At 46.4% G+C, this 15,153-nt stretch overlaps 1 protein-coding gene across 1 annotated transcript; it reads right to left on the reverse strand.

Moving 5' to 3' along the window:
• Positions 1-11,645: 11,645 nt before the first annotated feature.
• Positions 11,646-14,255, reverse strand: LOC115329218. The gene is made up of 3 exons (XM_042289593.1): positions 13,784-14,255; positions 13,496-13,699; positions 11,646-11,683 (listed from the first exon to the last, which is right to left on the reverse strand). The coding sequence occupies exons 1-3, from the start codon at positions 14,253-14,255 to the stop codon at positions 11,646-11,648; spliced, it is 714 nt and encodes a 237-aa protein (XP_042145527.1).
• Positions 14,256-15,153: the final 898 nt, after the last annotated feature.

Raw genomic sequence — 15,153 nt, forward strand, 5'->3', positions numbered from 1 at the left:
TCACCGCCATTACCGTGAAAAATGTTACGCCGGTATTATAAGTCGCTAGATGCCACTGGTTTTTCAGAAAGGATCTGTTTGCACAAAATTAGTCGCACGAAGTGATGGACAGAATGACGAAACATTTTGAAAACGCTACTGAGACACTCCGTCCAGTGTCCGTCTAGTAACAAGGTCTGTGAAAATGCACATTCGTGGGATTGCTCGTGATTGTGCAGGGTTACTATCAATATGTTTTAAATTAATTGAGCCCTAAGCCGGAGCACCCACCTTTCTGAACAATTTTATTCCGCGATTCCTGCTGAAGTGTTACTGGATCTTATTGCCCTTTGGCGCTTCAGCGAGCGTTCAGCATTAACTGCTGCAATGGCTCTTTTATTGGCAAATGCCAACGATTGCTTGCTAACTGCAGATCAGGCAGGTTCAGGCGATGTTTGAGATCGGCTGGGGTTTGTTTGCTGGTGTGGAACAGTTCAGTAACGGCATCATAGAAGGCAGACTTGCTGGTGCAGGGAAAACTGCCAAACACTCGGGTGCAGTTCTAATTATCTTTTTTGTACGGTTATTACGAGGCAGGTATAATTTCAGAAGCAAATATATTGATATCTGCGTTTTTCTTCCGTCGATTCTAACATAAAGTTGTTGAATGAAGTATAGAGATTTTTGAGGCGATGCTGTTAAAACTCTGCATGTGATATTTTTAATTTCACATCGAGGAAAGTTAGGACAAGACATGGTCCTACAGTCTCGCTGGAGGGGTATGGAGGCACAATGGGAAGAAAGCCGGAAAAGCGGGGCCTGCCTGCCTAAAATCGAGAAGTTTGATTACTTCACCTTTGAGCCCTCTTCAACGACCTTGGGGAAAGACGGCAGCATGCCCATGCTCGTTGCTGAAGGCCTCTTGCTCGAGCCCATGAGCCTGGAGCTCGAGCTGTCCCCCTACCGTGCGATGGAGCACCCACAAACATTACCACATATGCTTCGGGAGTTTGGATCCGACCTCACTGGCATGGCTGGCATACGTCTCCACAGCCAGCTGTACGAGCATGCACCTGTAGCGACTTTCGTGAACCCATGTCTCACGCTAAGGCCCATCACAAACGGGTTTTGTGACCAGAAGGCCTTTATATCGACCACAGTGATAGGGCCGTCGCGTGGTCCTTAATAAAAAGAGACTGCGCATCATGCAGCGAGAGGAATGGCCTGTCTGGCAAACATAGTTTGGATGGTGCATGTTGATAGAAAGCAGCAGCCCATCGAAGCTAGTCGACCTGAGTCTTTGAGTGTGTCGGTATAGCCCATGCGCTTGTGCCGCTTCCTCGGCATTTAGGGAGCTCTGGACTTGTAGCTGGAACGATTTATGCAACATTTTAATAGCCTCCTTGACATCCTAACTAGGTTGGACCCTCCACCGAAAGTGTCGGATAAAGCTTTGTCCACAGAATGACTCCAACAAGGGAAGTTTACCTTCAAGGACATTCTTACCTGTCCTTGCTGAATTTTGTTCAGCTAGCTGCACTGCTTAAAGGCTGACCTACAAAATTGTGTTTTTCCGGTAAGAAAACCGGTTTCCTTTTCTCTCTTTCCTCTCCTCCTCCTCTCCCCACAGAAAGGGGTCTCTGAGCTACTCTCTGCAGAAAGGATTAGGGCCTCCCTCTTTCTCGAATGGAGAGGAGGAATTGAGGGAGTGTCTCCTTCTTTCTGGCTGCTCCTCGGCCTTTAACAGCAATTGCAACCGGCTTTCTTATATTAAGGATGGGCAAGAAGAGTCTGCTATCCCTCCGGAACTTCCTAGGTATTGAGAAGCTGCTGCTGTAATACTTGCCGGTGCACAAGATTAGCTGAGGTCACCTGAATTTTTTCATGCTGCTATACTTCGTTTCAGCTTCCGTCCGAGCGCAGCCAAGGCTGCGTGTGGCCTGAGCCAATCACACGCCGGCAATAGGTCACATGATCCCGCTTGCACTTTTGTATCACTCCTCTGCGCCGCTGGTCGTCCGCGCCGCCCACGCTCGCCGAGTATTTCGTCTGCTACAGGTTTAAAAAGTGCCCTTTCACATTCTGAAATTTAGTCACAGCGGATGTCAGTACATAGGCTAGCCGCTGGCGTCTGTGTCCGAGCTTTCCATCTCTTCGTCATTTCGGCATAGTTTCGAGGTGCGAGTACACATTGCAAGGTGCCCGATGACCCGACAAGACAAACACTGGCCTGCGGCGCCCAAGGGATACCAAGGGCACTGCCCCCCAGCCGTGGTGGGGGGGGGGTCTGGTTGAACCCTTAGCCGAAACATCCTTTACGTTTGAGCACGCCCCGTTTCAACTCATTGGTATAAGTTCCCGCACATCTCTACCTCTTCGCAAGAAGTCTCCATTTTTCTCACCGTGGTTGGCACACATTTGTTTTGAAATAATATTAATGCAAAGGTGCAGGCGAGCTATTTAGTTGTGTTCTGAAATATTTTTGCATGTCAAATATATTTCTACTTGAACCACTTAAAATGTTTCTTTCAATGTGGTCTCCAAAATGTATAACTACGAAACGGACTATGTACGCTGCACAACAATGTTATGGCAAACACGACGGTGGCGGTTTTTTAAATTTTACTTCGAAATGGTGTCAGAAGGTAGCAAATTTTACTGCTTAGGTTATTGGCCCAGATGAGTACTTTCAAAGACACTAATAATATTAGTGGCAGTCTTTTGATTCTTTGAGGCAAACAGCAAAAACCAACAATCGCTCGTTTGCGCTAACAGTGTTGCGCTCTGTGCCACGACGAAATCTTAGAACGTGACGTAGGCGCTATTTGTGACGAAGCGCTTTGAGTGAGCTCAAAATAGCGGCGTCTTAGGTTTTATACTGCAACACTATTTTTAGGCTACGCAAAGCACTTGCATACTATCACAATCAATATGAGTGCGAACACCGCTCCGCGTGGCCCACGGTACTGCTATCAGTGCCCTCTGGCGATTGCTCTATGAAGCATCAGTGCATCTTGAGGTCAAGACATGTCGTTTCTAGTGATCACCGCACCACTCTGCACTTCCGGGTCGTCTGCTAGCGAAAAACGGTCGGCGAAACTGTTCACCGATGACGAAGTGTAATTTTCGCTAGCAATGTGCTCCAGGAGGAATTACTTGTGTATTTATAGCGTCATTTTTTTTATTATGAAGTTTTAGTAAATTATTCTCATGACTCCGATGACAATACCCGATACTTCGCCTACGCTTTTAAGCATGCATCATATTGTTATCGGAGGTATCAAGACAATAAACTAAGACTGCCTATTATTTACTTCCCGTAAGTTTTGCGAGAGCAAAGGACCACCGATGCGCATAGGCAAGAAGTTAGCACGGTGCGAGTGTAGGTGATACCCTTCATCATAGAAAACAGCGCAATGAAAACAAGGACGAAGACACACATTAAACATCCTCGTCGTTTTTTTTGCGCTGCTTTTTTTCGCTAGCAGACGACCTGGAAGTGCAGAGTGGTACGGTGGTCGCTAGAGACAATATGTCTCAACCGCAAGGTGCACTGATGCTTCAAAGAGAAACCGCCAGGAGGCACTCATAGTATCGTGGGCCACGCGGAGCGGCGTTCGCACTCATATTGATTGTGATAGTACATTATTCAAAAACTCCCCCTAATAGTTTCAAAAATATACGAAAGAGTCATACAAAGAGGACGGACAGGACAAACATCTTTCGGCTTTCAACACATTGAGGTCTTTATCGCCAGGCCAACAAGCAACGAGCTGCCGAAGATTTGGGGGAAAGGGTTAGTGGGAAAGATTATACCAGCGAGAGAGAGAGGGGGGAGAGGAAAGGGAGGAGAGCAAAGAAAAGAGCGAAGGGGACGAGACACCTGTCCACGCCAAGCGCCCCTCAACCTCCTTTACTTCCTTTCCCGCCCCCTTTGCTCTTTTCTTTGCTCTCCCCTCTTTCTTCTCCCTCCCCCTCTCTCTCGCTGGTCTAATCTTTCCCATTAACCCCTTTCCCCAAATCTTTGGCAGCTCGTTGCTTGTTGGCCTGGCAATAAAGACCTCAATGTGTTGAAAGTCGAAAGATGTTTGTCCTGTCCGTCCTCTTTGTATAACTCTTTCGTATATTTTTTAATCTATTACCAACGCGCTCAATCCAAGTCCCTTATAGTGAACAAGATATTTTGATGAGCGATAAATCAGGCAGTTTGACAGGCATACAATTGCGACTTAATTTTCTTACGATTTAAAACACTGAATTCTCGCGCACAGGAAAAAAATAATAAACCACAAAATGGTATCGCCTTGTTGAGGAAGTCGAGCGGGGTAATTGTGCCATCAGAAAGGCGACACTCCAGTTTTGATGGTTCGCGGCTGGCCTCTGGCTCGCACGGCACCTCCATTTGCAAGCTGCTGCAGAGATATCCTCCTCAAGGCCTCATCTCGGCCTTGAGGAGGATATCTCTGCAGATCAGATCGATTAAGCTGTAAATGTTCGGGTAAGCCCTCCTTGACACAGCGTCTATCAAACTCGGGTGGCCGAGCTGCGGCTCGCGAGCCGCATGCAGCTCTTCGCGTGTTAAAGTGCGACTCGCGGCTTCCCCTACCCCCCCCCCCCCCTCACCCCCCGCCCCCCCCAACACACACACACATACTCCCCTGCCTTCCTCCCGGTCACACGAGCACTTCCCCAAAAAGAGAAATGGAACGCGTTTTAAATCGAAAGACAGGTTGCTGTTCCTTAGTCTTGTGCTACTGCTACCTTACGTACAGTTGGACTGCTTTTGGCTCGGATAGATTGAAAGTAGTTCGAGTTTCGGTTATTGCTCTGGACAAAAGTTCGCAGCCCCCCCCCCCCCGCGGCTCTTAGAAGTTTAGTGGTTTTGTATGCGGCTCTTAGGCCGGGTCAGCCTGGCCAGCCTTGAATTCTAATTGTCTAACGGTGCCACGTCTCGAAGGTTAATTGTTTCGGGAGAGGGAGAAGTGAGGCCAGCAAGGAAGCTGATAATGAAAGATGGTCGAAGCCCTTGGTGGAAGCAGGAAGGTTGTTTTGGGATAGGACGAAATGGGAAAAGATGAAACGAGAAGGTCGTTTTGAGCCGGGTCGAAATAAAAAGGTACAAACGGGAAGGGTAAAATGGGAATGATATTATTGATATTGATATTATTTATTGCACTTGACAAGTAGAAGTGTACAGGCGTGCTGGTGTTGGGGGAAGGCTGACGCCCATGTACTATTGTGCCCACAACACCGACAGGAACCACCCACAACACCCACGGGAAACGGGAACCACCCCTCTGAATAACCGCCTGACAGATTTTGAGATCTGTTTGTTTGCTTATTTTGGGCTGATGAGAAAGGGGTGGGGGAGCCAGGAAGTCCAGGAAGTCAAGGAAATCGCCGCCTGACAAATTTTGAGAGAAGTGGAGAATAGTCTGGTGGTAAGTTGGATGGCTCGCTAGGTGGCGGGAGCTGCCGCCTAATACGTTGGTCAAAGCGCGGCTAATTATCTGGGGCTTTCCTTATGTTTTGGAAAGTGTTCCGATGTTCCCGCGGTTCCCGCGTTTGCACTTTCCAGTGTTCCGTGTACCGTTGTGCACGTGTGTTGATTGAGGTTGGTTAATTGTTCGCTCCAAATACTCGGGTGGTTCCTTCCAAATGCTCGGGACAGTGGTAACAATCCTCCAGGCTTTGGTACTTGTTTTGTTTTGATGTGGTCGACGTGAAGAGTGGCCCGCATGTGCTTGTCAACGACCAGCTCACTGATCAGTGGACCCTGTACGAAATCGTCGACGTGGGCTGTTGCCGGAAATGACAAGCAAGTACAGAAACCTTCCTTTCCCCACGCAGTAGTTTCGGTGCCGATACGGGGGAAGTGCTGGCACGAGCCAACGTAATGAGGGGTGTTGTGGCGAACAACGTTCGACTGAATATTGTCATGTTCAAAAATTAACACGTGAACAAGCCAACGAACGCGTGTGTCGGTGTCGTCCAAGCAGGATACGAGTTTAAACTCAGTGTATACAAGCTTAAGGACGATGTAAAGGGGATTACATAAAATGTCTGATCTCCCTCATCGCAACCCAACCGATGAATGCTCCTCGTGGAGAAAATCTGGTTTTCGGCCACGGGCCATAGAGATGCCATGGGCATGATGCGAGGCCTAATACTTGGCAAACATGACATTAGGCGCGTATGACATTTATTTCACCGAAAAAATGCTTGTCACCAGGAAATATAGCACGCTTTCTTTCCCGGGTGTAATCCAGCAAAGGAAATAATAACAATAGCAGAAATTATTTCACTGAAAAAACTTGTCACCTGGGGGGCTATGTTGCGCTTTTTGCACTCCCAGGAGACTAGGGTGAGGGAAGTGACGTTAACGACACACCAAACGCAGATTGGGTGTTGATTTCGTTTTCTTCTGTCAACATCCAATCTGCATTTGCTGTGTCGTTGACGTCACTTCCCTCTTCCAAGTCTCCTGGGAGTGCAAAAAGCGCAACATAGCCCTCCTGGATCACTACCCCTGGACCAACGCTACTAAAACACTCAGTTGGGAAACTCCCATAGAGACAGCTTTGAAAAGGTGGCCCCAATCTGTCTCCGAGCACCGAGCTAATGACGAACACAACGCCACCATTTCTTCCGCAGCGGCCACTCGAGGAACTGCACGTGACTTTGGCTTTAAAGGGACCATGAAATGACCTTTTTACTTTTTCCAGATAACTTTTACATTAAACCGTCAATGTTCACTGAATGCCGAACAGGCATCCGTTTTCGTCTCGGTTTATTAACTTCTACACAAAAAATTATTGAAATATCGACTTTTTCATTCTCTCCAACTGACCGCAAAACAAGCCGTGACGTACGCTGTTTCCGGAACCGGAAGTTCTCTCGGCAGTAGGAGAATGGGAGCGTTAAGCCTAGTTCACATGCAGCGGTTTTGGCCCTAGAGCGGCGCGATTTCTGCCGTCGCGGCGCTCTGGCCAGCACCAGCAATTCTGCGGCACGAGCGCCGCGACGGCAGAAATCGTGCCGCTCTAGGGCCAAAACCGCTGCATGTGAACTAGGCTTTAGCGGCAACGAGTTGGGGTGCGCCGGTAGGTTTTACTGCGCTGATGTCACCGACGTATTTTCTGAATCGGCGCCTCTCATCGCCGCATCGTAGCTGAGCGAAATTCAATGAGATATGTTGCGCTACAGCGACAGCATGGGACTAGTCCCATACGCCGGTATGCCTGTTGGGAAGTGCAGCGAGTCTTCCGGTAAAGACTCCAGAAGTCAACCCAACTGTCATTGTTGGCAAAAGGGCCGGCCCGTGTCAGTCGTTTGCAAAGCGACGTAGATGGAAACAAATTGCCGTGAATTGCCGTGGCGCTTTTCGCAGCCTCGGAGATGCAGGAGCGAGCCGACGTTAAAAAAGATACGTTTGAACTACGAGTGTCAGCAAGAGCCACGTAAATACCTGTTTACACTCGGAGCGTACGCGCACGCTTGATGGAAGCGCTGTATTCGCGCTCTTGGTAAGCGCTTCGGGACCGTTCTTTTACGATTGCAACTCGATACTGACGCGACACTCGGCAAAGAAAGGTTGGACCGGGGTTGCACATATACCTCCCATGAACTGTTATAGCTCGACGGTGACGTTCAGTCTGTCAGAATAAAAATGGCATATCAATAATAAAGTGTACATACCGTGTTACGAAGGTAATCCATACGGCGTTTATTTCAGCTCTATATAACACAAAACAAGAAGATAGAATCGACGAGAGTCCCTTTTCGACGAGTGTTCGTCAACACTGCCTTGGAAAACAAGGGGAAGAGATTGACCTCACCTCTTAATCTAAAATTGAGGTCAGCGATCAAACTATAATACGGGAAGGGTCCACAAGGGTCGCGCGGGCATATTCCATTTAGCACGCCAGCCGGTCGTAGGCAGACTGTCTTGCGACGAAGCAACGCAGCGCCGAGTCGGAATGCCTGCTAGGCCTATATTCTGAGCAGCTCGCTTCGTCGGAGTCGGTGGATCCGGTGGATCCAGCGTTCTTGTTCGTCGTGGTCTGTTTTAAGTACTGTTTTCTTGCTGCTTGAAGTCGGCACGCGCGAGAAGAACACGTAGAAAAATAAACGTTCAGTCAGTCAGAGTTTTGAGAGGAAGGAAAACAAAGAAAATAAACGTTCGTCGGTCGCCGCCACCCAAGTAACTGTCGGCCCTGCCCTACTGCACACGCACAGTAGTTGCTTTGTTTACCACACGATAGATGGCGCTTGGCTCTCAGCATTATCAAATTTGTCAATTTTCGCCACACATCTCTAATTATGCTACAAAATGTGGATCTGAATATTATTTAACAAAACTTTTAGGAAACATTCGCCGGCTATTTATTGTTTACGATCGCGGTGCTGGTGAGGTAGGCTCTTACCCAATAGGCGACGTGGATTCGGCTGACGTCTTCGTTTCCGCAGATGCATCGTAGTGAAAAGGCAAAGGAAAGAAGGCGCAAGAGTCCAGTTTTCTTTTAAAAGTTCTATAGCAAATAATTTTTTTTGGCTCCCTATTTTTGTGTTTTTGTGTTTCTTTTCACAGCTTTTACGACGTGCGGTGGATGAAACTCGATTTTAAAATCATTTCATGGTCCCTTTAAGAACAGATACAGCGGATGAAGTTACAGGGGTGCCACCCCCATCTCCCCGGTGGACGCGCCGCGTCGAACTACCGAAGTAAAAATGCACCTAGGTCTAGACGCGCTACCTGAAAGCCCCGCTGAGGCATGGTTGTATAAAAACAATATTAATTGTGTCGCAAAACCCTGCAAACTAAAGATTTTAAAAACATAACGCGCCCCTCTTTTTGTACTAAACTCCAATAAATTTCATACAAAAAGAGTCTTTCTTTGTTTGTTTTTACGCAAAAACAGGCTTTCAAAAAGCTCAAGGTGACCACAGTACAGACAAACGATAAAGAGTGGTGCTGTTGTCGCATTTAGCTCGGTCTCGGTGGACGCCAGTGGCCCAGGTTTCGACGGCGAGTTTCCCAACTGAGTGTTTTAGTAACGTTGCCCTGGACCAACGAGGTAGAGGGGCTTAAAGGGGTAATCGGGCGATTTCTTCATGGTCCCCAATTTGCTTGAAATTTTGCTAAACTCGCCAAAATAGTATCCCAGATATTAGGTCAAAATAATTTTTTTTTTTCACAGTTATTGAATTTACAATTTTGGTCCTCAACCGTGTTTTATAAACTGAAAGTCTACTGGCAACAACGAAAAAGTGACTTCAGTGGAAGTGCAGGGGTTCACTCTTTGGACTGTAGAATTTGTTCCCAACTGATTCGAAGCAGTTCCATGGTGTCAAATGAATGCTTTGTAAGCTCGTTCCAGTACCCGCGCTCCAGTACGGAACAAATGATTGGCATATTCTATTTTTTGGACTGCTCGCTCGACTGGCAAGCTTGCCTTCCACTGACGTCACGGCACTGAAAAGTGCGGGTATATTTGAATGTTGGTTTTTGCATCATTTTCATTTTCCAATTTCGCAATAACTATTATGAATTTCGCAATAACTAAATAGCATACCGGAAAGGGTAAAGGCCGGGGAGTCAGAAAATATAGTTTGTTGAGGTAGCTCAAAAAATCGCCGAAGTACCCCTTTAAAGGGGTATTCCGGTGATTTCTTCATGGTCCCCGATTTGTATGAAATTTTGCTAAACTCGCCAAACAACATCGCCGAAATAGTACCCCAAATATTAGGTCAAAATAATTTCTTTTCACGAAGTTGTTGAATTTACAATTTTGGTCCTCACCGTGTTTTTCAAACTGAAAGTCTCTACTGGCAACAACGAAAAAATGACGTCAGTGGAGGTGCAGGGGTTCACTCTTTGGACTCTAGAATTTGTTCCCAACTGATTCGAAGCAGTTTCACGGTGTCAAATGAATGCTTCGGAAGCTCGCTCCAGTCTCTGCGCGTTAAATCAACGAGTTAAATCATAATTAAAAAAAGTAACTCAAAAGTAACGTGCGTTACTTCTTAACGGTAACACATCCCTTTTATTTTGAGGTAACGTAGGTGGGTAATGCATTCCTTTTATTCGCAAGCAACGAGTAACATATCTCGTCACTTTTTGTCGGTAACGCCTACAACACTGACGTTCTGTCGCCGATCTTTTTCCGCCTGATGGTGCAGGCGTAGCGAGCCACCGTCGAGTGCTTGGCCAGTGCTTTGTGCTCCAACACTGTGGGAACAAAATCTCGGCAGGCACGATCAGACGGCGTTTTTTTTTGCACATAAGCAAGCCTCAGGACGGAGATTGAAATGGAAGCCACACTTGCCTCCAAGAAAGTGCTTGCCGCACGAACAGACGTCCGCGCGAGGCGACCGTTATTTTCGATCCACGGATATTACCCACCTTCTGCGCCTTTCAGAGTCAGCCAGGAACTTGTTGAAACTCTCCCCGCTACTTTTGCTGTACCTTTCAGTGCAATTAACGGCAACACAGCCTTGCGGCATGCTGAAATGCTTTGACGCCCATGCAAAATGTGCGCCCTTTTGCCCACACCACCCGGCTCCGGCGCGATTGCAGCGCCGCCGCAGCTCCGTGACGTCAAGCCCGCGTGTCGGTCAATATTATTGAACCACTTACCATGATGAGTCATTATTATGGCTGTCATTAATTTTCTTCGGGGGAATAAGTCCTACTGCCTTTGCCAAGCTGCCAATATATAGCACAGGCATAAGAACCACTTACCACTGCATAAGCGTCTATAAAACAACATATTCATACTTATCCTCCGTGAATGATCCGAAGTACTCCGAAAAAGCAGAGAGTGCGACACAAAAGACCTGTCGGTAAGAAGCTACACTATCAGTTTGAAAACAAAAATCTCATGCGGTCAGATATTTATCTATATCCTTGTGGCGTGTTAAATTTATTACGAAGCTGCAATCATAGCAAGAGAAAGAATCGGTGCCATTTTGATACCTCTTTATAAAAGAAAAGGGTCTTTTCATAGTAAGTCTCTAAATAATAAATTTGAAACTAAAATCATGTAGCCCGAGAGCTCCCCAAAATTAATCTTGTCAATATCCTTGTAGAATATTTTTTTGAATCACTTGCACAAACATTTCAGTAAGTACCAAAATGCTAGTAAATTTCAGAATATAAACACTGGAAAAAAAAGCCTGCAAACAAATGCAGGTTTATTTCAGTCAATTTATGAAGTCTATGCTGATAGGTTTATAAAACGAGGCATTTATTAAAAAAATAGAATACTTTGAACAGCGTTAACAAGTTGGATGAACCGACTTGTTAAGACGATAGCAGTACGTCTTTTTAACAAATGGCACGCTGCCAAATTTCCTTGCTTGCCAAATTAATGGGGCATGAAACCCACTGGGCATACTCTGTCATTCCAGAGAAGCACGTGCAAACTCAAAAGGCTTATATCCAAAGGAAGATAGGAAGATAACAAGCACAAGGGTATTCGTTCTAGCTGATCCAAAAACACACGAAAAGCTAAACATGTAAAAAAAACAAAAAAAAAAACAAAAAAACCAGCGTTTTACAAAGACTATTTTTATCGCAAAAAAATTAATGAAGGAGGCATCAGATACAAGAATCACAAAATCGCGGAGTTTATTAAAGAAGGACGACTCTGGTGATGCTGTTATTATATTGCTTGGCAGGGAGTTCCAGTTGTGAACAGTCCTTGGAAAAAAATAATACTTTAATGCATTAATCCGACAGTTGAATTCTTTGAGTGTTTTGCAATTATAACTTCGCATGGGATAATTTTGAGGTGCGGATGAAATATATTTAGAGATGTCGATTTTGAACCGGTTGGTTTAATAAATCAAATAGGAACTTTATTCTCGTAAACATGCATCTATGCTTTAGTAAATTCACCCCAGAAAGGCACAGTCTCAGGTTACCAGTTTGACATTGTTTCAGCTTGCTGCCCTTGTTCGGTCAGTGTCTTGCAGTGCCTTAGCGATCGTGACTGCTGCCACCATGTGGTCAATAAGTGGATTAATGGTTAATAAAACATTGGTTTACTGGAATGCCCAATGATCTTGTGAGCTGCCAAGCTGGCAGCTCGCATGCAGGCTCTCGTCTGCATGATCGAACACGCTGGAAAACTATCCGCAACTCTGGCAAGCAACCTAATGAAACAAGTAACCACACAAGGGTAAGTGCTGCATTCAGTGGCAATAGGTCTTCTGTAGTAGTCATAACTGACGTGTTAGGATAGGAGTAAAGGACTGCCATTCCTGACCCATTCACAGCTATGTCTTCTTTTATTCCACAGGCCCAAGCTTATACAACAATGCCCTTTAACAAAAAAGCATTAGGACAAGTGTTTGCCTTCCTTCGTTCTGTCACATTATTTTTACACCCCAGTTTGAGTTTAATTCCCTTTCCGAACAATACCAGCTTCACTCTCAGCATTTAAGCATGAAATAGTATTTCTTAAAAATTCAAATGCGAAAATTCAAAAATTGAAAGGTGAAATAAGGCAGGGGGATTCATACCGACGCCGACAACATCGCATTTCAATGGTTTGTTTATGGACAATGGCAAGCTTCTTGCCCACACTCCATCGCGCATGCGCAGAGCTGGTGGTATCCGCTAGGTGCGCTCCGCTTTGTTTGTAAACATATAGGGCTTTCTTCTGTACTATCATGGCCAAGATGAGCTGAAAAGTGAGGATGTGTGGCATGCAGTACTTTCGAAGCCCCTGCCGCATCGTTCTGCAAACTGTGATGCACGTTGTGCCACCCTGCACTTCTGTGTTCTCTGCTTATGAAACAGCAGTTCTGTTCAGATGGATGCCTCGATGGTCAGGTCACCTTGAAGCTCCCACTCCAAGTGGAAAGAATAGGCTTTTTGCAAAAATCCCAAAGGGTAGGCCACACAGCCTTTGCCTGCCCCCGTAACACTGAAGAGTGCAAGAGGTATAGCACAGTTGCTCTCCTGACTTTGCTGTCGCCTCCCCGGTGCTGCGGACAGCGGCATCGTGCTTTGAAAAAGGTCTATTCACTGATGCAGCTCTGGCAAGCTGGCGGTTCCTATCCCTTGTAACACGAGAACGCCCCTTACGTGGTGTATCCTGAGGTCGAACCTCATTCCTGTAGGTGCGATCTATGTGTTTCGTTCACTAAAGCGTTTACCAATTATTGTGTGATCATAAGCACAAATTCTTTCGAGAAGGTCTGCAACAGATTTATTCTGCATCGTGCGTCGGTTTGAGGTTTAGCGAAAGGAAGGGATGTCGCAACCATTTGCTCAATAGCAGATGACACGGAAATGCAGAGGTGAGCCGCCAGTGCAGAAGGAACTCTGTGTTGGCCACGGTGCCCATCACAGTTTGCAGAACAATTTGACAGGCTGCCTTGACAGTACCACGGGCCATGCCTGTGGCGTTTCAACTTATTTTGGCTGTGATAGAGGCTGTTCCTCTATCTATGAGCGCTTCTTTCAAGAACCTGTAGGTTCCAATTTCCGAGTTTTTGCTATTACCGGTGTCGTGTTGGTGTCCCGGGTAAGGGCCATTCATCTCCACGATGATGCCGTTAGCACACATGATGCTCTGATACTTGATGGTGTGCAGACGCTTGTGGCCTGAGAAATAAAGCCGCTGGTCCTCCGTGGGTCGGCAGATGGGGCGGGCCGTTCCATGAACGAAACCCCAGCAGTTCTGAAAAGGTGCCCCCTTTGCGCGGACTGCGTGCAAAAGCAAAACCAATAACGGACTTGCAATTTTTTTCTTCTTTTTTTGTGCGTTTTTAATTTAACATTACAATATGCTTACCTCGGAGAACTCGTCCAAGCTTGTACAGTTCAACCACGTGTGAGCTGACAGATCCGCCGTCGGCTGCCTGAACGTAGACGTCAAATGGTTTAGCACCACGGTCGTCGCAGTCGAGAGTGTCGAAGAGTGGCGGCCAAACATGCCTTCCAAGTTGCAGAGGCGGTTGGGGTAGGAGAGTCTCCGCAGAAGAATACATAGAGCTTCATGCCCGGGGATGGCGACGTTCTGGGCCGTCCTTATTGTATCGGGGACTCGCAGCGTGCTACACAGCTCCGTTAAGTCAATCTGCTCAAAACAAAGCTGCTGGCGGAAAGCTTCACTATCTATGCTGAGCACATCCAAGTAGCCTCGCCCGGACCTAAACCTCCGTGGAACGGGGTACTCCATATCCAGAAAAAAGAGTTCTTCGATTTCGTCCCACCTCAAAACAGCTAAGGCCAAGGGATCCTCGAAAACGCACGTCGCCATGGCTCAAGTTGGTCACTCGCTCGACTCGATCACGTTCGTGCCGCCCGTGCTTCCTATGGCTGCTGTGGCTTCCCGTGACAAGCCACCGGGGAACTAGATTGGCTTGTCTCTACTTGGCTAGATGTAGCTTGCTGCTGCATTTCTTTAATTTCTGCAGCTTATAAAACTTTATAGATGTTTTTTTAATTGTATTAAATGTAAGAACTGTTATTTTTTCTTCAGTAAAACATCTTTCTTTTAATTCGTTATTTTGAATTCTGGAAAGTGCAAATCGTTCCCACTAGGGAGCACCCCTAGTGAGGCGCTCTCAAGCGACCTTATCGGACGTATCATCTTCAAAATGGTCTACTAAATGCGCATTCCCATTCTGTGTATCAGTATCGTATGGTTATCGTATCGTGATAGGAACGATCTACTAAAACTCTAATGCTGCACGTGTACTCGTCTAAAAGACAAGTAACATTATGCACAATAGTTTGGTCAGACTGATTTAAATCGTGAAACAAGGTTTTTCTACCGCCGTGGAAAGGCGCTTGAGCCATCGACCGAACCAGCCCAGGTTCTGATTCCCGGTAAAGAATTCGGTGAACAAAACCCTTAGGATCTTCCACAGTTACTGCTCTTAGATTCAAGCCATAGCTGGAGAGCAAGTCTTCGAGTGTGCTTTCAGCACTGTTGGAGAAAACTTGGAAGTTTTCTTTTGTCAGTTTTCTTGCAGCCTTCTTCAACTCGTTTTCCATCGTTCATGAGAGCATCAAAAGCAACATGAGACATTTGCTCGGCGAGAGCGTTATTTTGCGCTGTCCCTGACTCGACTGTACAAGTCAGTGATGTTGTTGTAGCCTTCTGTTGCTCGTTTTCGGCCATTTTCTCATCGAACAGTTTTTGGAGAGTTTTA

Source organism: Ixodes scapularis, unplaced genomic scaffold (assembly GCF_016920785.2).
Source record: "Ixodes scapularis isolate PalLabHiFi unplaced genomic scaffold, ASM1692078v2 PGA_scaffold13__105_contigs__length_92229423, whole genome shotgun sequence".
NCBI classification, from domain to species: Eukaryota; Metazoa; Arthropoda; class Arachnida; order Ixodida; family Ixodidae; genus Ixodes; species Ixodes scapularis.

Coding starts and splice junctions, on each gene's coding strand:
- LOC115329218 (XM_042289593.1), bottom strand. CDS start 14,255: ATGGCGACGTGCGTTTTCGAGGATCCCTTGGCCTTAGCTGTTTTGAGG. Junction 13,700..13,783: donor GGACGAGTTCTCCGAGGTAA/GCATATTGTAAT, acceptor TTTTGCACGCAG/TCCGCGCAAAGGGGGCACCT. Junction 11,684..13,495: donor GGGACACCAACACGACACCG/GTAATAGCAAAA, acceptor TTTTTTTCCAAG/GACTGTTCACAACTGGAACT.